The following is a 27,383-nucleotide window of genomic DNA, read 5'->3' as shown; positions in this document are numbered from 1 at the left end:
GCACCTTAACAGTAAGATTTGACAATTTGCTTATTCCCAGATGTATCTGATTGTGTTGGTGAGCAATAAACATTGTCAAATGTAATCTCCAGTGCACCATTGACTCCAAAATTGGTGAAGTCAACTTAAAAACTCATGTTAACTTCAGCATGGGTTGGATCAGCTACCTCACTCAGGTGGCTAACCTGAAAGGTGCAGTTATGCCGTGTCACTACAGATTTCTTTTAAGGCCTTCTCTTGGCAGGTAAAACTGTCTAAAAAGACCCACAGTGATTCTGATACCCTTTGTTTTTCAGAAACTAAGAAAATAATTGGTTGCATTGAGGGGGGCACGCAGCAGATAAAAAAAATACTCAGGAGTTGCTGTTTGACAGACATCTGTCAAGCTTTTTATCTCCCACTAACACTCTAGGGCAATAGGTGGGTTCACTTATCTTCATGAAATGCACTGAGATCCTTTTCTGGGTACATATTACAGATTTTTTCCCTGTTTGATCAAGAGGAAAGATGAGGGCTCTAGATTCTTGGTATCGCTGCTATCTTACAGCAACAAGAGGAACAGCTTTGTCTCCAGCTAATCCTGTGCCTTGCTCATGTGATGTATGTCCCTGTTATATTTGAGTTTCATGCCTAGACAGTTCTTTAATTGTGGCTAGTTGGAAGCTTTGCAGACACCCAAGAGCTCAGATCTGCTAATGTTAACACACGCTTCCCCGCCCCCTTCCTTGCATAACTTGTGATCGCAGAGCCATGAAAATATGTGAGTCCCTCCCCCAGCACAGACCAATCCCACCTGGCATATGACCTGGGCTTCATGTCAGCCAGGGCGGGCAGCGCTGACTTGCCGGAGTGCTGCGCGTAGCCAGAGCGATGACCTTAATGAAAGAGAGTTTCCACAGGGCTCTTCCACCCCCTTCTGAGGTGGCCAAGGCCGACATGGACAGCACCAGAGAGAAGGAGGAGGCTGGGCTGCAATCTGTGTCGAGGACTGGAGCAGTGGTGCCAAGGAAGCGAGCGGTGGGAAGGCTGGTTATGCACAGCATGGCGATGTTTGGCCGGGAGTTCTGCTATGCCGTGGAGGCCGCCTTTGTCACGCCGGTGCTGCTCAGTGTAGGGCTGCCCAAGAACCTCTACAGCCTGGTCTGGCTCATCAGCCCTGTCCTGGGCTTCGTGCTGCAGCCTGTGGTAGGTTCAGCCAGTGATAACTGCACCTGTAGCTGGGGCAGGAGGCGGCCTTACATTCTGGGTCTGGGCATCATAATGCTGTTAGGCATGGCTTTGTACCTCAATGGGGACGTGATGATCTCAGGTGAGTGAGGGGCATGTGCTGTGCTGACAGACAAAACTTAGCCTTTTGAATTGTAAAGAAAAGAGTGTTTCCTTTTCTCCCTGCTAAAAGGGGCTGTTAAAATTGGGTGTCATGTTACTCGTCTGCATTGAAGGAGCTGAGGAACACTGAAATTTTCATGTATGTTCAGTCCTAATGCTGCATGTCGTGTACCCTGTACATAGTGTTCTGTGGTTTCTGCGTGTGATTGCAGTGTGTTGTATGTTGGTGTGGTTGCCTGATCAGTTCATACAAGTAAGGCCCAGAGTTTTTACAAACTGAAATCTACCTTGTTAAGTTAAATGAACAATATTGTTTGTGTGATGTAATAGATATCCAAACTGAGTATCTGTTAATCCCTATTGTAGATGAATTAGCATTCAAAATACATGTCTTTATTGCAGCACTGACTTGTCTCAGGACTGGGTTATGCTGGTGAATAATAGAAATCTGCAACTCACTGGAAATCGTGTTGTACCTGGAATGTGCAAAATCAAATAGGAGTGTCATCCTTAGACACTGCAGTATTTCAATTTGAGATGTAACTTCTCAAAGTCTTAAGGGAAAGCTGTTGCTGTCATTATGACTTGGCAAAGGGGGGATGTGTGTGTTTTCATGGGTTGATCTATTTTCTCTTCCTGGATATCACTGGTGTTGAATACACTTGTATTGATGTGCCCCGAAAGAGGTGTTACAGTCATCTCTTGATTATCTAAAACAATGGAAGGGTGGGACAAATAGAATAAAACAAAAAAATACTATGAAATGCATGTGTTAGGCTGCCATGAAGGTGCAAGGGAGTAGATTAAAGCTAGTGACGCTCTTGATTGTGGAGCTGGAAGTACCCCGAGCTTGTGCTGACTCAAGGCAACAAGTCAGCCTAGCACAGCTCAGTGCTACACAGACTCAGTAACCCTGCTTCTCTGATGTGATTCTGGTATCACTGCTCTCTCTTACATAAGTAAGCATTGTTTAGATTTGGATCAGGAAAGATAAAATGTGATTTTTGCAGAACATGGCACTGTTGCTGTCAGAATGAGGGTGTTTTTCTTTTTGTAGCTTTCATCGGTGAAAGAGACAAGCAGCGGACGTGGGCAATAGTCATTACCATGCTGGGAGTAGTACTTTTTGATTTTGCAGCTGATTTTATTGATGGCCCCATCAAAGCATATTTATTTGATGTCTGCTCTCATCAGGATAAAGAGAAGGGTCTGCATTACCACGCCCTCTTTACAGGTACTCAGATCCCTTCTTTTCCTCCCTACCTCTTGAAGGGGGGGGGAAGTAATTGCATGGATTTTATCCTCACTGTGTTTCTAATCTTGAATGAACTGATCATCTGATCCCGCGCTTCAGTCACGAGTCTTTTGTTGCTGGGTTTTCACTACTCCAGAGAACTGCAACTTGTGGCTGCTGCTACAAGAATTCTGCTGCAGAAGGCTGCAGAGATAAACGTTTACAGCAACATAGCCATAATTTAAATAAGAGCAATTAATTATTTTAAAAAGTGAAGTAGTGTTTATTCAGCTTGTTCTGATTTTTTTCAAGTTTTTTGTGAAGCAAAAATTAAGGGATATAACTTGTTTCCTTGCTATAGCACACAGAAATAACAGTTTTGACTTGGCATGTGACATCAGTCAAGAGCTGCACAGACTAGAACAGTTGATTTCTATTCTTCAGCAGTGCTCCATTGTGTGCTGCCTTCCTTACACAGGAGTTCTGTGTAAAATTCAGAACTTTGCAACTTCCACAAAAAAAGTCCAAGTGGTTCAGTCCAGACTCTTGCAAATGACATAAGAGCTTCATTTGCCTTTATATGTTTGAAATGTTGCTAAGTTACAGAAGGAAACCTTCTGTGGTACTTGAGCCCTGTGTTAAGAAAATGCACAGGGAAGACACACAGGGCTGTGTACCTGTAATGTGCATCTGGAGCATCTTCCAGCCATGCCTGAGAGCAGTCACTGTGAAAGGACTAGACAAAAAGCAGACTAGATCAGAAGTCACGCAATCTGTGTTGATGCAGATTTTTGTGGGTACCGAGCTGTACCAGGAGCAAAGGCATGTAGATTCAGTGGCAGTTACTCTAGCCAAGGAAGGTGTACTAGCTATTGACAACAGGCTGATTTTGGACATACGAAACAGATTATAAGGGAATCTTAAAGCCATGTGGGAACAAAATCAATATAATCCATTATAAACTGAGAGAGAACATTTTTAACAATCAGTTGTTTGGTCAGAGGGGAGTGAGTCTCTATGTGTATTCTTGCCTTTAGAAGAACTGTGGTTGCAATTTTTCTTTGAATGGTACTAAAAAGGCTTGATTTCCAAATTTGGAGCTACCGATATAGCTGATTCATTTGTGTACTGAGATGTGGAATGGGATGTGGGTCAAAGCACATCAAGTAAGACTGGAACACATTGCATTATTTGGTCCAGCACTCTGTGCCCTCTATAGCGAATTCACAGGGATCTTAACCCTTCCTGATTAGTAATTACCTAGCCCATTCTTGAAATCCTCCCTTGGCAGGAGTTCTGCAGCCCTCCCAGGACAGTCTGTTCCAGCACTTCACTGGCCTTGTTGTTAGACAGTTTTCCCTAAAATCTAATCTTAATATCCATTCCCTACAATTTACATTTATCATTCCTTGTTCTATCCCTATTAGAGACAAACAGCAATCTTCCCATTTCTTTTCTGGCTTATGTTTTAGATATTATTTTGTTTCCCCTATTTAGTTCCTTCTTTTTTATACTAAATGTCCAGGATTTTGCTCTCCAGTTTAAAGTTCTCCAGTTTAAAATGTGAACATGAAACTCAATAGCTTTGCAGTTACAAAATTTACAAGCACTGAGACAAGTGGAAGAAAGAGTGCACACATCCAAGATGCAACACTCAGACTGTATTCCAATGTCATAATTGCTTTTTGCCAAAACAGTATGCAAAGATGACCTCAAACATCAAACATTCATTCTGTGCAAACATTTAACGTAGGTTTTCTTCAGAAAGTTATTAACAGTTTGTTTTTAGTGCGAAAAAGCAAGGATACAGTCCCATGTAAAATGCAGTAGGACACAATGAAGAAGGGCCATAGTCAGACCCAAGAGGGAAAGAAAGTACAGGAAGCCCAGAATGAAATAAAAATCCCAGGTTTTGTAGGTGAAACAAATGTAGGTCCTGTTAGACAAAATGGTTGTGCCATACATTGCCTTCAGTTCTCCTAAGCAGAAGAGTAGAAATACTTCAGTGTCCTACAAATGCTTCTATCCTGCTTAACTCCCACATCCTGCAGAGCCACCTGGTTAACAAGGTGTTAGGACTCTACAAAGCTTCTTTCCCTACCAGAGCTCCGTACTGTAAGTAAGTGTGTACTTGTGCTTCTGAAACTGTGTGTGCTAGTAACAAGAAGACACTGTAAAAAAATCAAGACTGAATGCTGGTTTTAGTAACTTCAAGACACAAGGTAGCATTCTCATTTCACTTTTTATTCTAACTTTTCTGAGAAAAATCAGTAAACGGAATTACACATTTGTATTTGATCCTTTTTGTTTTCTTTTCCAAGTGGTGAGATACTTGGATTTTCATAACTATAAACAATGCTTTTGTGTTTATTTCATTTTTAAAATATTTCACACAGAGACAGTATTTCTGTTTAGATTCAGCTATATAAAATACATTTTACAAAGTCCAAACTGTAGGTAGTCTCAATAGAATGATAAAAATTTTTGTGTGAAGTTTTAAAAAACCCATAATTTCAGTAGAATTTTGTATTACTCACTGTTTCAAAGAAAATAAAGCTTCAAAGAGACAAGAAAAGAGATGGAGGCCCATGTTGCTCTATGTTCAGGTATTTTTTTCAGAACTCTGTCCACCAGAGCTGAGATTATTCAAAAGATGTTTTGGCAACTGCTCATGTATGTGATTAGCTCAGTATTCCTGTTTTTTGTGATTAATATCTTAAAAGTGATTATTCAGTGGTTTCTAGAGGATATCACATGTTGAGGGTATTGTGTACTGTTTGTTTATCAATGCCAGTAGACCTTTTTTCTCCTTTTTTTCCCACCCCCATAGGTTTGGGAGGAGCCTTGGGTTACCTGACAGGTGCTGTGGATTGGGGTCAAACTGTACTAGGACATTCCTTGATATCGGAATTCCAGGTGATTTTCTTCATCGCAGCCTTGGTTTTCATAATCTGCCTTACTGTACATCTGCGCAGTATTCCTGAAGTCCCACTCCTATATGAAAATGAAGAGACAAAGTTCTTGTTGGAAGTGACTGAATCCTATAAATATAGCTCCATAGAGGAGGAAATCAAGAATGGTTACTTAAAATCAACATGTACTGAAATAAAGGCTGCAGCTGAACCAGGGAAATGTTCTGTTACGTCACGTACAGAGGTAAGTGCAGAGATGATTTTGTCAACTGTATCGTTGCATCCTTGGAGACCCTTTTATTAGCTAATGCTGACTATTTGGAATGGAGGGAATGGAGCCCTTTCACATACATAGAAGAAGGATCTTCCACCAGGATACAGGGTCAGGAGAAAGGCTGCTTTCTTTTCACTTTTTTTATTTATAAAGTATTTCCAGCAAGAGGGGTGAGACAGACTAGTCCTGGTGCTTTGAACAATTGGCAGGGATGAGGGAGAACCAGCTTCATGTTTCTGCTCTGTGACAGTGCTTTGATATCCTCCTCGTGTGAATTTTGTCAGTAGGATCTGCTTTGGCCTTTAGTCTCAATAGAATTAACATCAAACTGTGCACAAGGACTACAGACAATTAATCTTCGATATAAATCTGTTAACTCCAACTGAAGTCCACACACTTTCATGTGTGGTACATGAGAAGTGTTTGTTCCCTAGTGTAGTAAACATTGGGGTTTACTACTATTCAACATTTCATTGAGGATTTTTTGACAGTACTGATTGGCTTAAAATTGCTACTTCTGTATCAGTACGACCTCACTTTTGGAGTTTTAGTTTTATTGTGAAGTGGTGGTGTAGCTGTGTCTTCGGCAGAACTTTTAGGTAGGAGAGAATAGTGAGTACTTTCAAGTCATCACTATTATTTTGTTTCTGCTGCATTTTTATAAGAGATTGCTTCAATCTAAGCCAGCTAGGAAAAGGTAAATCTACCTAAAAAATATCTGGAGAGCATATTTCTAGAATGATCTTGGGAATAGATAATACCTTTTACTGTTTTGTTGATGACTTTTAGTGATAGAAATCCTCAATGCACTCTCATGGTACCCTAGGTAAGCAAGGGCTAAATGTGTATGTCTGTTTCTGAGTGTAATAATAAGTCATGAAACAGTTGCTTGTTTTAATCTCACTTCTGATCTCTTGGCGTTATGTATATCTGTCCCCAATACAGGTTTTGAGAAATCAGGTGAAAAATACTGAGAATGTGCAGATGGTTATGTTAGAAGCCAAAACTCATGTTTAAGCTACAGATAAAAGGGAGTTATTATCTTTTACTATTTATAGTTTGTAATATAATAGCACTTGGTATTCTAACCTGAAGAAAAGTATTATTACACCAGATACAACACAAAGGTGGAATAAAAGATGAAAGCTACCTGATGAGAACCCCAGACAAACACAGATCAGACATCAAAGCAGCAGTTTGTCAGGAGAATATGGCTAGCACACTGTGGTGTTGTCTTTTTTTCCCCATCATAGGCCAGCTTGAGCAGCCAGCATCCTTCACCAGCACTGTTCGCTCTGATCATCCTCCAAATGGTCAGAGGTGCTGAGTTTCATTGACTGTTTGACCCATGGGGGCTCTAAAGAAAGGAGAGTAAATGAAGAGATGCAGTGAAAGCAAGGGGAGCAGACTATAGATTGGGGTAGCCTCTACCTTGGCAAGAACTAATTCCACTGAATCAGTAACATCTGGCACCCAAGGTGAATCTCTGATGTCCATTGTGGGCAAGCTTGTGCCATTGCCTTCCTCTCTATATTTTTAGCTGGACAGCCTGTTAGAGGCTCACAGTGCTTTGATCTGTCTCATGTTTATTTGATGTGCCTGGGAATGTATAAATTCTGGACACTCACTGCCTTAACGGTCTGTCTCTTGTGGCACATGTTTTTGGAGTTAATTCATTACTGTAATTGCTTCCTTGAAGAAATGGTTTGGCTTCCTGTTTTTCTGTGTCTTTCTTTGCTGCAGGCCCATCACAGCCCTGTATCTTCTAAATTAAGGACTGTGCTCTTACATGCTAATAGCTACCATGATTATTAATGAGATTTGACCTGTTACAATATGAACAGACATCCAAAGTGATTCATCTTTTGCTCATTAGTTTGGTGCCAAATTACTCAGGATTTACTGCCTTAAAACCCAGGTCATATTGATTCTGCTGTATCTTTATGAATCATCTTGGGCCTTGAGTTGTAGCGATTTTATAGAGAAAATGCTTGGGTATTGTGGGCTTCTAAAGGATAAGGAACTTAAAGGTAGGTAAACTTTAGCATGTCATTTAAATCAGTGCAGGGTTTGTGTGCTGGTGTGTATTGCATGTGTGTATTAAATATTTCAGTTTCCGTTTCCACTCTCTAAAATGTCTAAATAGAAAGCAAGCACTTCAGTCTAGCTGTCAAATTATTGTTTGTAATTACAGCAATGCCCTTTGTAGTTCCCTGACCTTATGTTAGCACTTTGATTGGAGAGGCTTTTTTAAAGAACTGTGTGGAAGAGTTGAACAAATTAAAGAAGCCAAGTCAAATGATAATAATTATCCTTGAAATAACACTAATGAGACAGTGTGGAACTTTGTAAAATTTGTTTTTTATAACTGTAGCAGAATAGAAATCTTACCCTGCTTAAAAGAGACGGTCATGCCAAGAGAAATTCCAAGGGATTTGGACAATATGCAGTTCAAGGTGAAAGTCAGCAACTTGAATTTTGGCATTCCTGTGAGGATTAAAAGCCTCCCACTGGAGCAAAGTATTTTCCAACTTTATATGTTGTGATTATTCATAAAGTAGCTTGCAGCATAACCTAGTTCAGAAGAAAGCAGAACTGTGAAAAGTAAGTAGAACATTGAAGAAGGAAAAAATGTCATTGTCTTACAGCAAATTGAAGACAAAATTCAGCTTTCCATTAATGAACTTTTACAGTTCTTCCACATTTCATGACCACGCAGCTTCCCTTACCATCTCTCCCAACACTGTTGCCTCTAAATATCACTAGAGAATATTGGAAGTGTTCTATCATGCGCAGATAAAATAGTATCTTTTTTTCTTTAAATGCAAAGAACCATGTGGGAGCTTTAAAGCAGTAAGAATTGTGTGTTGCAAATGCCTGACATCAAGCACACCTATAGTACTAAAAAAATTCAGGTGATAAAAATGATCTGATGACTGTGATTGAAAAAGAAACTGAGAAAGAGTTTTGGGGCACAGGGTTCCAAAAAGGAGGAGGGAGATAAGGCGGTATATTGAAGATGGTGAGACATTTTATTTTTAGCCGTCAGTGAGATTTGTTAACCAGCACAAAAAACATTTTGATTTTGAAAAGAGTTATTTCTTCCTTGGGATGAGGTGTTCAGATGCTGGAGCTCACATTCTCTGGGCACTAGAATTTTGAGTGGTGCTTATGTCCTGTGGTATATCACAGACTTTCCTGAATTCATGGAGGGGAGGAGAGTGCATAGTAGAAATCTCATGGTAATGATACACCAGAGGAGGTGAAGTTTTCTAGGGAATTTAGCACATAGAAGGGAATCAGGAATAAGGTCTGAAAGTGCTGAATTCCACAACTATTACATTTTAATTCTCAGGAAGTATTTTGAGTTTCATTTTTTCCATGGGAGCTTTAAATTTTTTATGGAAAGATGATTGTTCCATAAAAAAAATATTTTTGTTTCTTTTGTTTCTTTTTCTTTTTTTTTTTTTTTAAACTCCACTGAATCTGTTTTGGCAGAAAAATTTCACTTGCTTCTACAAGTAAACAATAATCCTACTGATTATAACAGCAAGAAATATTACATCCCTGCTGATGTACCCCAGGTCTACCAGAGGCTCTGTGAATCTTTCAGATTACTTTATTAGGCAACAACTCTGCAAATGAAATATATGGTGAAGGACATCCAGTAGCCAAGCAGCCCTTCCTAGTAAAAACAAAGTTAAAACTTTGGAAGTTTAGCAATGAACAGATGCTGAGGCCTTCATTAGCTGTCAGCTATTTTATTAGCCTTCAGGGCAATAATACAGTATTATTGTTAAATACTTGCTTTCAGGATCAAAGGCGGATGACCCTTAAATCACTCTTGAAGACACTTTTAAGTATGCCATCCCACTATCGCTATCTCTGTGTGAGCCACCTCTTTGGATGGATGGCTTTCCTGTCCAACATGCTCTTCTTCACGGATTTCATGGGACAGGTAAAAGTGTAAAATCCTCTTGCTTCTCCTTCCTTGTAGCATCTCCTCCTCCACCAAAAAGAAATGAGACAGTGTCATAGTTCTGAAGAAGTGACAGTGGTGGCAGAGCCAGATGTATCTGTATGGCTCAACAAGAGTTTTGTAAAACAGCTAATTGATCTCAGGCCCTCATTCTGAGCCAGTCTGTTGGATCTTTGGAAAAGACCTTTTAGTATTTGTAAGTCTATTTGTGTCTATTTAACTGTTCCAAATGAAGGTCTCAGAGCTGTTCCAAACACATCCATTCTCAGCTTTGGCTTCAGAGGCACTCCAAGGTGGACAAGTTTCCTGACTGATGTTGCTTAGATGCAGCTGGCCTCATCCTGGTTTGTGGGCACTGCCAGCACAAGGCTGTTCACCTACACTGAAGCCTCCCTGGCCTTGGGCTCTGCAACACTTTGCACACAGTGAGCTACTTGGTAGCTGAAGGGTCTTGTCTCCTTGAATTTGGCTGTCCTTGCCATAGCTCTTTAAACCTTTCCCCAAGTCCCTTCTGCCAGCAATTATTTGCCTTTGTGATACCCAGTGCTCCCTTTTCCATGCCATTCCCCCACAGTAAGACTGTATGTCCCCGCCAGTGATTCTTGCCAATACGATCCTATCTGCTTCATTTCTTCCAGCATACTCCTGGCACAAATCCTCTCATTGCCACTTCCTTTTTCCATGGTTTCCACATAGTATTCCCATTTACTTGCCTTTTTTTAGTCTCTGTAGGCAAGAGGGAGGTTTTTTCTTCCATGCAGTGTGTATGAACAACGGAAAGAAAAAGTTTTGCTTGCCTAGATAAGGAAATGAATAAGACAATTACTGGGTGGAAAAATAAGTGTGTTGCAGTAAGCCTGAAAGAGAAAATGAAAAAATTAATTGTAGGTAAATTAGGGAAAGAAAGATTAAGGCAAGAAGGCAGAAGGAAAGAGAGAAGGAGAGTGGGAAATGAGACACCCAAAGGTAAAAGACCGAACAAGTGAGTGTAGAGTGGACAGTCCAGGAAAAGACAGAGGGTAACAAATGATGAGGAGCCTGTGATGTGAGAATCTGGGAGAGATGAATGTGACACCTGGAGAACTGTGAAGGGATGGTTAGGGCACTGCTTCACTTATGTCTTGGGTGCTATTTCCCCTGCTCTGTGTTGAGTTCCCTCTTCCCATAAGAAAGAGGTATTATATACATGCAGTCCATCCTTGCCTTCTGTGATCTTTGTGGTCTCTTTCAGGTTGTATACCAGGGTAGTCCTTATGCTCCTCATAACTCCACTCTTTACCTTACTTACAAAGCAGGAGTAGAGATGGGATGCTGGGGGCTGTGCATCAATGCAATTTCTTCATCAGTCTATTCTTGTAAGTACACAGGAATGTACTCCAACACTCTGTTTTGAAACAGTGTTTAAACTGTTCGCTATTTGCCATTGTTTAAAAAATAAAGCAAAGCCCAATTAAACAGGTCTTTTTTTCCCCAGAAAAAAATCTTTAAGAAATGTTGGATTCTCAGCATTATGAGAAACTTGTATCTTAACATGAACAGTTCCTGACCACATGATCAAGGGTCACTATGGGAGTAAAGGCATTGTTCTGCATGTGAACTGACCCTGAACACTGAAAATCATCCTGAAGTTAAATGCCAGACTAAAATGGATGCCACGGGCATCATTCTGAGATGCTCTTTCGCCTAGCAGTGCTGTAGCTGTAGGTTCTCAAAGGTCCCTCTGGTGGCCTCTCCCCATCTGCATTCCTCATAAAATAACTCTTTCACAATGCAGTGTAAGTTCTTGCCAGAAGCATGAACCTTGTTCTTCAAAATTATGTGTAAATATGCTAGCACAGTCCACCAGCTAGATTTCACCATAGCTCTTACCAAGGATTAAAAAAACTACTTGCAATCTGAAAACTCCGATGAGTGGCATCTGGGGGGCTTAATTAAGCATCTGAAAGAGGCTTGAGGGAAACCTTTACCCCTTTGGAGCTTAGCTACAGGCATTTCTGTAGCACCTTTCTCAGGTCAGAGAGAGCCTGATGCCAAATGTTTGCATTATAATCAAACAGTGGAAATGTCTGAGGCTGTCAATGGGACCAGTTCTTCCAGAATGGTGAACTACTTTTCTGAAGTTGACTATGCCAGAATAAGGCTATTCCCAGAGGGAACAAGTATTTTTTGGCAAGTTTATACCTACAATAATTTGAGACAAGTTCCAAAATCAGTAAGATTATCTCCTTCATTGTATTTTACAAAATAAAACCCCTTAAAGGAACTCCCTGATGAAATGTGACCTGTTTTGTTTCAGCCTTATCAGCATTTTCATTCTTTTCACAGATGTGCAGAAAATCCTTCTGCCATACATAGGATTAAAGGGACTTTATTTCATTGGATACCTACTTTTTGGATTGAGTACTGGATTAATTGGCTTGTTTCCCAATGTCTATTCCACTCTGGCTCTGTGTTCCCTCTTTGGTGTCATGTCCAGCACGCTTTACACAGTGCCCTTCCAGCTCATTGCAGAGTATCACAGGGAAGAAGAGGTGAGTTGAGTGTCTAAGGAAGGGTAAGTTTTTTATCTGTCTAGGTCTGTTTAGTCTATTTTGCAATAAAACTAGATAGAACTTGTGAGCAGCTTTTAATTTTAATTTCCAACTCTTTATGATGACACATGTTAAGAACGGAAAGTTTCTGTCAGAGAGAGTTAAGTCTTCAAACAGACATGCAGTGAAACAAATAATTATTTATCATCACAACTAAAACAGAGCCGATCACAGGTCATGTTTGGGCAGTGAACAGGTAACAGGGCTCCACTTATGTTGTTTTCAAATCTAACCTTCTTTTTATCCTTCCTTCCAGCTGTATTAGCTGGGATTTGACTTCTGAGTTCCTAAGGTTAATAACCACACTGTAAAGGCTGGCAGAATTTTAGTTAACTGCAACATGTTACAAAAGTAGTTAGCTAACAAAGATATGAAATTCAAGTACAAACAGTTTTATATAGTTCAGTATTAAATTATACAGCACATTCCCATTATCTCTTTAAATGTCTGGGGTTGGGTTTTGGTCTTCCACAGAATGAAATCCTGGTTCCAAGGAAAATCTGGAAAAGCTTGCTTTCCTTATGTCATGTTACCAGGCACAGCGGGATCTTCATATCTTGTAAAGTATTGAGCAATTTGATGGAAAATTTCTCTCAAGTCTCTTAAGTTTCTGGGGAAACAACTGTCTGGATGCCAGGCCTAAAGGGTTGTGGTGAACGGAGTTAAATCCAGTTGGCGGCCGGTCACGAGTGGTGTCCACCAGGGCTCAGGTTTGGGGCCACTCCTGTTTAACATCTTTATTGATGATCTAGACGAGGGGATCAGTGCACCCTCAGTCAGTTTGCAGATGACACCCAGTTGGGTGGGAGTGTTGATCTGCTCGAGGGTAGGGAGGCTCTGCAGAGAGACCTGGACAGGCTGGAGCCATGGGCTGAGCCCAACTGGAGGAGTTTCACTAAGGCCAAATGCCGGGGGCTGCCCTTGGGCCACAACAACCCCCAGCAGCGCTACAGGCTTGGGGAGGAGTGGCTGGAGAGCTGCCAGTCAGAGAGGGACCTGGGGGGTGATTGACAGATGGCTGAACAGTAGCCAGCAGTGTGCCCAGGGGGCCAAGAAGGCCAATGGCATCCTGGCTTGTGTCAGCAATAGCGTGGCCAGCAGGGACAGGGAAGGGATCTGACCCCTGTACTCGGCATTGGTGAGGCCACCCCTCGATTCCTGTGTTCAGTTTTGGGCCCCTCACTCCAAAAAAACCATTGAGTAACTCGAGCGTGTCCAGAGAAGGGCAACAGAGCTGGTGCAGGGTCTGGAGCACAGGTCGTACGGGGAGCGGCTGAGGGAACTGGGGGTGTTTAGTCTGGAGAAGAGGAGGCTGAGAGGAGACCTCATCGCCCTCTACAGCTCCCTGAAAGGAGGGTGCAGAGAGCTGGGGATGAGTCTCTTTAACCAAGGAACAAGTGATAGGACAAGAGGGAATGGCCGCAAGCTGCACCAGGGAAGGTTTAGACTGGATATCAGGAAGCATTTCTTTACAGAAGGGGTTGTTAGGCGTTGCAATAGGCGCCCAGGGACGTGGTGGAGACCCCATTCCTGGAGGTGTTTTAAGAGTAGAGTTGACATAGCGCTGAGGGATATGGTGTAGTTGGGAACTATCAGTGTGAGTTTAATGGTTGGACTGGATGATCTTCAAGGTCCTTTCCAACCTAGACAATTCTGTGATTCTGTGAAGTTAGTGAGAAAGATGGAAAAACATATTAAAGAGAGTTGGGAGGATATAGGAAAAGTTCTCATTATATCTGGGGACATTAAAAAAGGAAATGCTGAATGGTTGAAAAACAACATAGAAACCTATCTGAGACCAACACAGGGCTAGATCAAGTCCTTGAGAACATGTCCTACTGTTCTGTGCAACTTCTAAGCATCACCATCTGAATGATGAATACAAGAAAACTCTTAAATATTCTATTGAATCCTGGGAGGCTGACTCCTAATTTTCCGGTTAATTTCTCTATTCCTTCCAACAGAGAATGATCACGATGAAGAGTTTTAGGAAGATACAACCAAGGACAGGGAATGAACCCAGTTTAGGGTGAAATCATGATCCTAACCTCGAGTCAGCCAACTCAGAGGGAATAAAGACAAAACTGTAGTCTAGCTCTGATTCAGAGCTGTTCCAAGACAAAAGTGAAATAAAATTTGGATGGACTTTATATTTAATAGGCTAATATATTAAAATGTTACTTGTAAGACAACCGATTGTTTCTTGTTTGGTGCATGGTACTGGCTATGCCAGATGATAAATGACGAATAATTCTCTGTTAGATCTGATATTAACAGAATTAGGTTTAGCTCAAATCTTCTATAATGTACGTTAGAAAAAATAAAGAAGAAACATCAAGTGCAAAATTGCATTCATTTACACATTCATGTAATTATTGTCAGAACTACTGGCATATAGGAACACTAGTCACAGAAAAATCATGTCTAAAATTGGAAATAGTTCAGGTGAAAGGACTGTATTATTCCAGAAAAAAGAGCAGACATTTTCCCTCACTATGCATTCTACCAAAATCACGTGCTGAGTTTTAAAGTGCTGCCAGTTCTAGTTCTGTACTGTGCTGCTGTTCCCTAGGATCCAAATTCAGTTTTGTCTACTGGGTTAGGAAGAGACTCTGTCTCCAGTACTTTGTGTACTTTGAGCTTTGTGTGGTAAACGTTCAAAGGCAATGTTAATAGGTCTTGTGAAAAGCAAAAAAATCTTAATGGCTGAGAGTGTTTGGATACCAGAAGACAGCAGCACAGCTAGCCTACAGCATGGAAAGCTCGTTTGTTAGAATACAACCTTCTCCATTCAACAGCCTATGCCAAAAGAACAGTAAATATGTAAACTGTCACATAATTTCACAACAAAACAGAAAAGTTCCCCTCTGGAGGGAATCACAGAACAGCTGAAGTTAGAAGGAACTTCAGAGATCATGCAGTCCGATCCCTCTGCTCAAGCAGGGCTACCTGGAACAGGTTGCCCAGAGTCGTGTCCAGTCAGGTTTGAATAATTCCAAGGATGGAGACTCCACAACCCCTCTGGTCAGCCTGTTCCAGTGATCAACCACCCTCATAGGGTGCTTATACATGAGATGAGCAGAGCCTTTTCCTTTGCTGTATATATCACAGCAGATAAATAGATAATCAGTAGTTAATAATGGTCTTTGATGGTGTAGAAGAATCCTAGTCTGGACATTTGTTTTCAGATTTTTTTTTCCCCAGCAAAAAAGCATTACATCTAGATTTTAGTACTGAACTCCTTTATGTGCTTTGAGCCATAACTTCAGAGCACAGTGCTCCATTATAACTAATAATGCTCTGTGTATGTGTGGGACATAGTATGACTCATCTTAACATCCCTTTGAGGCTCTCCTTCAACCATGAGAGTTGAAGCTAAATTATCTATGACAGGGTGTCCTGTACTGTGAAATGTCAGTTTGCCAAAGCTCGAATAGACATGAACTTGAAGGAAATGGGTAATTTTCTTTCCTTGAGAAAAGGGATATAAGGAAAAATTGCATATGGGAGAAAAGGCCAGTTTGGAGGGAGCTTGGAAAACTCATTATCGCTTGCAAAATCTCTTACAAACAGAAAAATTTGAAGGGAAGTAGAGAGCTATTGGCCTGTTTTGGTGCACCTGGGGGTTGTGACAGAGCATTGGCTGAGAGCTGCAAGTTGTTGGCACTGTCTCATTTCACTGGTTCTTGTTTTATGCTTATTTGCAGAGCCTGAAGCTGCAGAATGGGGAACAAGCTGTAGAGCAGGGGCGAGGGAAAGGCATTGACTGTGCTGCTCTCACCTGCATGGTCCAGCTGGCCCAGATCATTCTTGGTGTGGGCCTGGGACTCCTGGTTATTGTTGCTGGCAGCGCAGTCACTGTGATTTCTGCATCTACAGTGGCACTGATCGGCTGCTGCTTTGTTGCTTTTTGTGTCCGATATGTGGAGTAGGACTATGTGAAGCAATAGGAGGTAATCTCCCAAGGGGAGCATTTTCTTTCTGGTGCTGTTGCTGTGCTGATACTGCTGGCACATCCTCCTCTCTTACCTCCTTGAAGCAGTTGAAATTCCAGAGCTTTACGAAATGGAGACTTGATAAAACTGGTTGCCTAATGGCTCAGATTGAAAGCTTATGTATTTTGACTGCTTTATTTCTTCATTCCTGCTGACATCAGTGTATTAACGTGCTGTTACACATGACAGTGTGTATATCCATGGTATCTCAGTTGCCCTACATGAGGAGTCATTACAAAACTACTCATTACCAATTTGTGGAAGTTAATAGATGAACTATGTGATAAATTGAAGAAGTAACAAAAATGGACAGCGTTATGAAGAAAATTGTTATTTATCTTGTTTTTCAAGTATCTTAAGTTTGGGGATATTATGTCTTGTAGTCAAAAGCTACGGGACAATCAAACAAGTGCCAGAGGCCATACAAGGTGCAATTGCATTATGATTAGTAGTAGTGTTCAATGGGATCAGTTAATTTCCAGCTACTGTCACAAGCAGATTTGGGTGTGAAAAATGATTGGAATATAAAAAAGATTGAAGCCTATTGTTTAAAAGCATAACTGTAAAGTAATTATGTTATACTGAATGCTGCTGCTTCTGTATAAATGAAATGAAAGTACTGGCTGAGCTTATCATAAAAGTCAGCCTAAGGCTGCTCTGCAAATCCATGTGTAGGCACCTAAACAATCCATCTATGGGAAACAGCTGCCATTTTTTCCCTCTTAAAAAACTGGCCTCTTGACTTTGATACTGTGATTGAAAACATAAACTTGCCAACATAACAATTTTATGAATGGTTGTAAGCCACTGAAATCTTGACACTGGATATGATGGTATTTACCTTAAAGTAGCATCTCTGTTTTCTCTGTTTGCCTTCATGCATTTAGCTTTGAGTGAAATGGTGTTTGTTCTTTACAGAATATTGTAAATAAATCCAGTTCTGCAAAGCACTATCAGGAATTATTGTACAGTAAATACTTAAATCCAGCTATGTGTATTTAATTGCATATGAAGCTTCATTCTTATTTAATAATATTGCCACAGTTTTGAAAGTTCCATGTTTGTGAAAGTGATAACTGTGTTTATGCTGTGTTTCTTCTGTCCTGAAAACTGTCATATCCATATGCTATATTATATGCTAAGCCACATGGAGCCATCTGCTAATGCAGTATTGTTGCCAGGTATAGTGTTTGGTTTAGATTTTTATTTTTTTTTAATGTTGCACATGTATAATCAACACTGTTCAGTCAAATGCTCTGTTGAGCTTATCAGCTCTTAGGAGCTCTGCATGATCCAGACAGACAACACCATAAATAAACGGCTAGATTTGAGCATAAGGTGCCTCTGCAGAGATGCACCAACTTAATCATTTTTGTATGTTTTCAAGAGTAGAATGAGTCATTTATTCTCAGGAAAAACAATTTTCCCTTAGGTAAATGCTCATTAATTATAACAAGCTCATGACAGCCTCAGCTACCTTTTCTTGTTGATGATTGCATCCCCATTTGTAGGCCCAAAACAGGGCAGTGCATGATAAAGCTTACCTTTTTTCACATCTCCTTCATCCTGGATTATGAAAAGAACACGTTTTAGTGTTTTTTTTTCATTTTGTGGCTCTTCATGAATCCCCCTCATGCCACAACCATGGAAGAGAAAAGGTTGGAAGACTGAGCCCCCAGACTGTGATTGGAATACTTTGTAGGTGCTGAGATAGCTGGAGCACAAGGGCCAAGCAGGACAAACAGGACAAGGCCAGAAAATGAAGAATGGTTGTCTTCTCAATTTGCTTTATGCCATCATTAACTCACTAACTTCCATTAACTCAGTATATCCTGACAGGAGAAATTTTCAGGGGAAGAGCAAGGCTTATGTGGAGCTATAAAAACACAGAAGGGAGGAGGTGATCTGGTTTTATAGGACTTCAGGACTTAAAATACTGTGTAAGCCCATGCTCCAGGAGCTGAGGTCATAAATCTCTGATTCTGGTGTGAGGCTGGGAAAGGAACTTTGCAATGTTTATCTGTGTCTTTGTCAATATTTTCTTTGAGGTTTAATGCCATCAGAACATTAAAATTTGAGTGGTCAATGCTATCTCTGCTCTGTTACACAAAGAGAAAGCTGGCATTGATTCAGGCCCCCAGAGTGACTGCAGACCTGTAGCAACATAACAAGAATTATGAATCTTCAGAGAGAGGAGAGATGTAACCATCACGTATATCAATGCTTTTATTTACAGATTCAGAGAAAACTGTTCCAGGAACTCACATTATCATCTTTCTCATGATCTTTCCTTTTAAAATTCACTGCATGCTATAGAACACAGAACAGAATAGAGTCAGGTTTTTTTTTTTTTTTAATCTCTCCATATACAAATCCTATACTTGTTTCTAAGACTTCAAAATAAGATCTTTCCTAATGAGTCTTCATCAAAACTAGCAAGCAAACAGAAAACTATCTGCAATTTGAAAAGCAGTGTTTAAAACAGAAGAATTATGATGAAGTAAAAAATGCATTTCAGGTGTTACTGAAAACAATCTAAAATGTTACTAATTTATGAGGATAAGTATTTCTTTCAGCAGTAGACATGCTAAAATGTTAAAAATGTTAAAGGCATTGAAGAACTGTACTATGTTGCTAGTAATTTAAGAAGTTCCACTTTTTCTGTCCTTTTGCATTAGTTCAGGACTTGAATTAATATGATCAGATATTGTACTTAATATCAGCTTTTATTGCAATGATATGAGTTTCAAAGTTGGAAGTCCCCTGGGTCTGATCTTTCTTACCTGGTTTTATTTCCATATACATAAAATCAAATAAATATCTTCTCTATATTGTGTTTACACAAATGATACGTTTAGATGAAGACAAGATATCTTGAGATAACAAACCCCTCCTTCCTCCCACTTTAACAGAACTAGTCATGGCTGAACAAAACAAGGCAGGTAAAAGTCTGCCATCTTATCTTCACAACACTTTTTCTTTATCTTATGAATGTCTGCCACCCATTTAATAAGCAGGCATGTCCTGCAAGCAAACCATTCAAGAAAGTTTTTGGTCCTCTTGTTTAGAGGACTCTCAGTATTAGTAATGTCACAATTGGATATTTTTGAATGTTCATCTGTCTTTCACAGTGATCTCATTAAGTTTCTTTGATTTCCTTGAAAAGAAGTAACTCAGGCGGTTTGTGGGAGACACTTTTCTTCCAGATACACAAGTCAGGATGAATGATAAATGTCATTGCCTTGGCAGAACTCACATCTTAGCATCGGTGCCCATGAATTGTCACCAGTCCCTGCAGCATGTCAAAAGATAGGGAGAATGGTGTGAGTAGGGGATGTGGCAATGATGACATTTGAACTGTAGAGGGATTGCTTCATGGAGGAAAAGGGTGAAATTATCTGCTGTAAGACGTCTTCAAAATATTTTTGGCATGATAATGCTATTATAAAAAATTATCTATAAACCAAAACTTTTCCCTCCAAGTTTCCAGCATTTATTTCTTATTCCCTAGCTGCTCTTTCTGTGTTTATATTAAGCAGCAAGTATTTGGGGCCACTTGTCCAAGACCAAACTGTGAAAAGCTATTTGTAATTCTGTTGCTTTCTACAGAGTATCCAGTTTCATACATTGCTCCTTTAGGTATGCAAAGTGTGTTCATCAGTTTTATTTCCTAAAGTTTTTTCTTGGAAGTGAACTATTTACTTCCCCATGTATTAATATTTTACCTGTGTGTTAAAGATAATGGCTTCACATCATGCAGAGACATCAGAGAGGATTGCCTTGTTTTGCTCCAGGTAAGTACTTGTAGTAGTGGTAAAAACAAAATTCTGAGTTTTCCACTCTTGATTGCAGAGTAGACTGAGATAAGCAGATCTTGTATGTTATTTTCAAAGAGAGAGATCAGTGACGTCTTCTAAAAAATGGACTGTTTTTTGAAAGGATAATTATCAAAGGCTATGTCTTCCCGAGGGGAAGAGGGAATGGGGCTGCTGTCTTTTTAAGTAAGAATCAAGCACTTTCCTCCCCGAAGGCTGGGTGCTTGTTTGCCCCCCAGTGTTCAATGACATTATAGCACTTCTCTAGAGCGTAGGAGCTCCCTTTCCTTGCATGGCTTTCTCACCTCAGTCCTGACACTCTGTTTCATCTTACTCTGAAGTTTCCTTATAGTGATGCACTGCTGCAGTTCAGTTCTCTTTTTTTTTTTTTTGTACGTAGACAGGAAAGAAAAGTTGCTTGTTACTAGCTGTACCCCAGCTGTGTAATGCCAATGAAAACAGTGCCATACTGACACGTGGTGGTAGAAGCTCACTGAAGGCATGCTTGGCATCAAACTCATGATAGAATCTGGCCTTTGACAGTGCTAATGCCAAGAGTCAATTCTGTAATGAGCCATCCCCGTTTGTTTGGCAGATGAATTTTTGCTGCATTCCTTCCCCACAGGTAAGAGGCATCTGGGGGCAGGGAAGTGGTCAGCACATAGAGAGGACAATAGACAGCATCAGGGTCTTTGACACCTCTGTTTTCAGGGCCCCACTGCTCATTAGGTGCTGAGGAGAAGAGACAAAAATAGAAGAACTGTGAAGTCTAAGGAGTAACATAAGGGAAATAAAAAGGGTCTGGCAGAGATCCTCTTGTTAAAGGCTGGGAGCACTAGTCTGGAGTTGCATGGCTCCAGATCACCAAGTGCAAATGTATCTAAATGATTTGGTTTGCTTTTCAACATTCAGATTTTTTTTAATTATTTTTTTAAATTTTTTTTTTAGATAAAATAAATGCCATCTAGTAATACAATTTGCAAGTTACCAGATTCCGGGGATTTTGAGGGCTGAAATACTTGTTTCTGTAATAAATGCTGAAATTCCAACATAACACCCAATCCCAGTAAGGAGGCCTTTACAAAATATATTAGAAATATTGTTAGGTCACCATAACATTGTAAAATCATATCAATAAAACAGCTGTTAGAACTATGGTTATGTCTGAGAGAGATGGCACTTTATCAAAGGGTGTTCTTTTGCTGAAGAGGAGTTTTGTTTTTTGGAATATTTTACTTGGAATGATGTTACAGGAAGGGTGATCAAAATTCCAGATTTCAGTTTACATCTCTGAATCCCAAATCTGAAATTCAAACTATCTTTCCACTATTTGTGATCGGCTGTACACGTTGAGCAGTTATCTAATGAAGTGCTATAGGATCCCTATTACCTTCAGTTCAGGAGCTCATGGTTAGCCCTCTACCTTTATATGCATCATTGGATTTGCCTGTGAATAAGGGAGGGGAGTGCAGCAGGAAATGCCTTTTGATGGGCAAGAGGAAGAGTATATTTTCTTTGAGACCCCTCAGCTCTTTCAGCAGAAATAAAAAGCAGTAAAAACAGTTTTGAAATCTGTTTATGACCATAAACATATAATAGATTATTTGAAATACACAGCAGGAGATTATTTGAGAGCATAAAATTTTTAGAGGTTTTTCCAGAATAAATGTCAAGCAAGACAGACATGTGCTAACTCTGCTATATTGGAACAAAGATGTATTCATAGCAATTTGCAATCACAGAACCATGCAGAAGCACAGAATAGTTGGGGTTGCCTCTTGAGATGAGCTAGTCCAAGCCCCTGCTCAGTGCAGAGTCGCTAAAGCAGGCAGGTCAGGCGGTGTTCAGCCAGGTTCTGAGCATCTCCAGAGATGGAGAATCTATAAGCTCTCTGGACAACCCATTATAGTTCTTGACTGTTCTTACCATAAAAAGGGGAGGTTTTTTTTCCTCATGTTTAAATGAAATTTATTGAATTTCATTTTGTGTCTATTGCCTCTTGTCCACTCCCTGGACCATACTGAGAAGAGTCTGGTTCCACCCCCCATCAGGTATTTACACACACTCATAAGATCCTCCTGAGCCTTCTCCACCCCAGATCAAACACCACCAGCTCTTGTCAGCCTCTCATCACATGGCAGATGGTCCAAGCCCTCCATGATACTGGAGCCTCTCCAATTATATTCATCTCTCTCATACAGGGAGCCCAGCACTGAACACAGCATCCCAGATGTGTCTCACCAGGCTGAGCTGAGGAGAAGGATAACCCCCCTTGATCTGCTAGCAGTGCTCTGCCTAATACAGCCCCGGATGCTGTTGGCTGCCTTTGCTGCAAGGGCACATTGCAGAAAACTTCAAAAAACTTCCACAGCTAAATAAATTTTTTGTGTCTCCAGCTGTTTTTTTGGCCCAGTTTGCTCAGCCATGCTGTGAATCTATATTTTACAGTTAAGATTTTGGGAAGGACTCTGAGGTTATGCACAAACATAGGCTGAGAAACCTGCATGTATGTGCAAATTCATATGGATTTGAAAGAGACAGTTGTAAGGAAAAGAACTCCCTGCACCTAGGGAACACATCTAAGACATGTTACCAGTTACACTTCAGCAGAGGAACAAGTTAACTGGCTGCCCAGCCTTTTCTTGCAGACTGTCTCAGCTACTGCTGCAGTGACTGAAGCTGAGAATATACTCAGAGGAGATTCTTATAAATGCTTAATCATGATAGAAAGATATTTTCAATAACCCCTTCTGAGTGGATTAATCAGACTTCTCTTTTGAAGCAAGAGGGAAATAACCCTCACTAAAAAAACAGGAGATCCAAGCTTCCAATTTAATGTTCTTGAGCTGCACTACACCCATACCTATGCCTGCTCAAGCTCAGGGAGAGCAATTAGATCAGATCTTCTGCGCAGGCACTCAGCTGAATAATCAACTTTTAAAGCAGAGAGTCATGAGTGGGAATGAAGGAAACCGGAGGTTTTTTTACTGCTGTAGTCAATGCCAGAATAACTCAAAGAAAAAGTGAAGCAACGTTTCTACTGACATGTCATTTCAGAGGGAAATACAGAAATGCAATTGGAGATTGTTATTACATTAAGAGTTTGTTTAGTTATTTGAGACGGAGAAGATACTTAAAAGTCCTTAGCCAGTGTCTAATGAGAATATCTGGGCTTTAAAGGTTCTTTCAGTTTGTCACTAGATGTCAGCCTGCACCTTCGATTCCCTACCATTCTGTAGCAATGTGCACCTCTCTACTAGCACCCCACCCGGAATCTGTAACAGGAGACCAGTCACGAAAATCTTTTAAAGAACTCTGTAAGTACTGTTCTGAATTCTTCAGCTGTGTTTATTTTAGCCCATGAAAAGGTAATTGTTACAAATGAAGACATGAACATTTGGAGGAAACAGGAGTATTTTTGAAGCGTGTTGTACTGATTACTTAGGAAACCCCCAGATACCCAGTAGGATTTGTTGTTCACGTGTAGCTCAAAGCTGGAGCTGCAAAGACCCCCTCCGCTCAGGCCACATCCCTGATGCTGTGTACACCCTCAGAAGAACTGACCCTTCCTTGCAGTGCCCAGACTGGTGCTCCCACCCATGCAACACAGAGCCCAGATTTCATGCACTGATAACTGGGACTCACAGCACATGTGAAGCAAAATTTCTCTCTGCTCATGCACAGGTAGAGCAGTGCTCTTTGGCCATGCTGGATACACACTGACCCGTGCAGCCTGAACTGCAGGTCTGGACTAAACCAACATTTGGCCAGTTGTGGATGGGTTGTGCCTCTTTCAAACAGCAGATTCGTGACCTACACCTGGTAGATCAGCAGTTTAAGAAAGACCTGCCCTCTAAGTCCATAGTCCAGTCCCTACACATCCGAAGTATTTTCATCTTTGGATGATTTGCCAAACATAAGGTTTTTATGTGTTTCATGCTCAGATTACTGAGGCTTCCTCTGAGCATGGTATCTTGCTAGTATTCTGGGCTAACCAGGGGTTGTTCTGAACATCATCTATTTCACTGTGCTGTTTTGCTGGCATAAAATCACATCTACGCTGACATCCACAAAAGCACGTGGGTTTTTTCATGCTGAGCACTGCAGAGAATGTCTTTTAGGCAGTTTGCTATCTACTGAAATGGATAGTTGTGCTTTAGACACCTGGATAGCTTTTTACGTAATGCACAAGAACATTTAAACATCAGGATAGGGATTAAAATTCCAGCAAGCCAAGCAAGAAACTATACTGTTCAAAAGCAAACACTGAGAGTCCAGCTTTGAGATTTATCTCCTCTTCTTGATTTAGTACTTCCTCCTGGTCAGATCTCTGAACTCTGAAGTTAAGTGTTCATAGTATCCTTTGCTCACACAACAGTGTAGCTTTCTTCATCTACTAGCACAGGCATTAGGGCTTTCTCCCAGAACATGTAAGAGCCGAAGGCTTTTCTTGCAAATCCTTTGACAAATTAGGCTGCTAGACTTACAGGTCTAGAAAGCTCTCAGGCTCTTGCACAGCATACTGAACTTTAATTAAACTAGGACCTGGGAGCAAGTTAATAATTGTTTTTGGAAAGGGGAGACCTAGAATTTAGACCTGGATCCAATTTCTCTGGAAAAAAAAAATAAATCTTGGTACTTCCTTTTTGGGGCTCACACCCTAATCACTATGCTGCAAAGTAGCATTCAAGGGCTTGCTTTCTCTTTACAATACAGCAATCGTGAGCGACTCATGTTTCAAGCCAGAGGATTTGAGCACATCCACGGAGCAGTCCAGACATTCAGTCATTCTCCAAGGATGTGGAAGGGAGAAGCTGAGTCTCTTAGGCTGTGGGCAAAAGCTCTGCCCATTTACTTAGTTTCAAAAGGGAAGAGGAAGGAGCATAATCTGCACATGCATTGAAGTTGGGACAGGAGAAGCAGATCTAGACATAGATGCAAAGAGGTGGGGGGAATGAGTTAAGTTTAGAGTGCTTCCTAACTTAGTGTGGCCTGGAACTGGCTGTTCCTTGTCAGGATGCAGAGCTGCCTCCCTCACTTAGGATACACACTGCAGCCAGTCCTGACTGAGAGATCCCCAAGAAGCACAGAGATAAATGCTACAGGCTTATGCAGATTTAGGCATGCTCAGGAGCAGACTTCTAGGCACAAAAAAATTACTAGAAAAAACTTCAAGTACCTACACACTTCAACTGGCAGCCATGTCAGTATTTAGGAACTTAGTTGCAGTTGTACAGTACTTAGATGCTCAAGTTCTTCTGTGGATATTTCTTCAGAGTCTTTGCATCTGTATAAGTATGTCCCTCAGCTGCCAGCCCACTTCTGCTGTTCTTCTCCAGGCATCTGTATCTTCCCAGTTAGCGAGCGCTCAGAGCTGTAGCAGAAGTCTCTTCTGCCTTGAAAAAAACCAGAACAACAGCTTCTCCTTGCAAGTAGCAGAACCATCTGCCAGACCAAACCTGAATTTTACAACAGGAGTTACCAACATGTACAGTAAACTTGTCTGCAAAGCATAATTGCCACTAATGGCACTGAGATTTTCTCTGGACAGAAATAGCAATACTGCTTCACATCAGTACTTAGAGGTGACAAACAACCCTCTGAAGAAATGCTTTTTTAGCAGAGTCGGGCAGATGTTTGAGTTAGGCTGCAGGGGAAGGGGCTGGAAATAGAGAGGGTTTTGAATATTGCATTTATATATTCATCATATATGCAGTACTGGGGATTAATGAACTTGTGTTTTGGCAACAAAACCAGAACTGTTGCATTTCCCCATCGTTTAAAAGAAATATTTTGATTTTTCCATTTTAAATTATTTTTCCTCATAATTTAAAAAAATATTTTAAAAAGTAACCTTACCATAAAAAGTTTCACAGCTTAAAATCACACTTTTTTCATGACCTTAAAAGTTCATTTCAGATCAACATCAAATTATTTCCCAGATGTTTCTCTGGAACAGGGGCTGGACAGGCATTGTCCCTGCCCTTCTCCAGGGTGCAAGAGCACTGAACTACAGGTTCTAGGGCTGCTCACACCAGAGGAATTGAACTGGAGTTAATTGAAACACTGGCCAGTATCAGTGCAGACCCTTAACAAACACTATAGCAGAACAGAAACCTTTGTGCTTGGTTTTAGGTGAACCTAGAAGTATCCCAGAGCAAGTGGTTTGAAGTGGCTATGATTTGTTTCTTTTCCCCTTTTTTAATTTACAGTTGTGCTAATTTCCTGGAGTGAAATACAAACAGTCTGAAGCACAGCAAGAACAAAGCCTGCAGCTTCAGTGCCCTTGAGAGATGCCTGCCTTGCCACACACAGTTTGGGACTGTGGGCTTCCCCGCCAGCAGCCTGGAGACAGGCTGGGGAACACGATGTTGAGGGGCTCACACCCACCTCTCTAAACCTAGGCAAAGCAACACCTCTCCGCGAAGCTGAAAGTCCTGTCCTTAGGTTTCCCCTTGGCTGTCTGGGTTGTTCTGTACCCTGGCAGCAGAGGGGATGGGGGGAGCTGAAAAAGCAGATCTTGCACAGATCCAGAGGGGATCACAGTGGTCCTCATCCCCTCTCTTTCATATGTCTCTAAAAGAGGGGAAAGGGCCCAAGCCTGAACTAGCAGGAGCCCTGTACCCACTTGTCCTGGCTGTTCCTATCAGGGCAGTGTGAAGTAGGACATAGGCTGCCTGATCCCTGTGCCCTCAGTGGAGCCCAGGGAGCAGTGACAACAGCCAGGCTGGCATCATTTATAATGCCATGCAGCAGTGAGAAAGCAGCCTGGCTCCCTCCCCCTGCCACAAACACACACACAGGGTGGGGTGGGGGACTGCTGCCCCCCTTGCTGCTTGCACCTCCCCAAGTTGAGGAAACACAGCTGAGGCCTCCCAGCCTTGCTCCACCCCACCCACCCCCTCTCTTCCCTATTTTGGCTTGAACATCCTGCATCCTCCTGTCACCCTCCCTGTTCCTCTTCCCCAGAACGCATACAAGCACTAAAAAGCATCTCCTAGAGACACCCCAATCCCCAGTGTATCACTACTGCTTCCTCCTACTCCTGTTCTCCAGTCTGGGGGGACATTTTCAAGGCAATTGCCATCAACAGTCTTCCAAGAGCAGACACAACCGCAAAAGAGCATCTCTCACTCAGAAGTGCTGCTTTACTCGTCCTTCCTCCCCTTGTCCCTACCAGGCACTCAATATCCCAGGGCCACATCTTGCACAGAACCCACAGTTCCCCCCCCCCCCCCGAGCCCCCTGCCCATC

At 41.3% G+C, this 27,383-nt stretch overlaps 1 protein-coding gene across 2 annotated transcripts; it reads left to right on the top strand.

Moving 5' to 3' along the window:
* Nucleotides 1-830: 830 nt before the first annotated feature.
* On the top strand, nt 831-16,515 carry SLC45A2 (solute carrier family 45 member 2). Of its 2 annotated transcripts, XM_074932239.1 has the most exons (9): nt 831-1,309; nt 2,387-2,563; nt 5,394-5,660; nt 9,538-9,707; nt 10,960-11,083; nt 12,054-12,259; nt 13,730-13,759; nt 14,892-14,903; nt 16,063-16,515. In XM_074932239.1, the coding sequence occupies exons 1-9, from the start codon at nt 871-873 to the stop codon at nt 16,249-16,251; spliced, it is 1,614 nt and encodes a 537-aa protein (XP_074788340.1). In that variant the 5' UTR covers nt 831-870; the 3' UTR covers nt 16,252-16,515. The 2 variants fall into 2 exon arrangements, with proteins under 2 accessions (XP_074788340.1, XP_074788339.1); XM_074932238.1 differs by lacking the exons at nt 13,730-13,759; nt 14,892-14,903 and having other exon boundaries at nt 5,394-5,719; nt 9,564-9,707; nt 16,027-16,515.
* The last annotated feature ends 10,868 nt before the right edge of the window (nt 16,516-27,383 follow it).

The sequence above is a fragment of the Athene noctua genome, chromosome Z (assembly GCF_965140245.1).
Source record: "Athene noctua chromosome Z, bAthNoc1.hap1.1, whole genome shotgun sequence".
In the NCBI taxonomy this organism is placed as follows: domain Eukaryota; kingdom Metazoa; phylum Chordata; class Aves; order Strigiformes; family Strigidae; genus Athene; species Athene noctua.
Note: the sequence above shows the minus strand (reverse complement) of the source record. Positions and strands in the feature narration are given on the sequence as shown.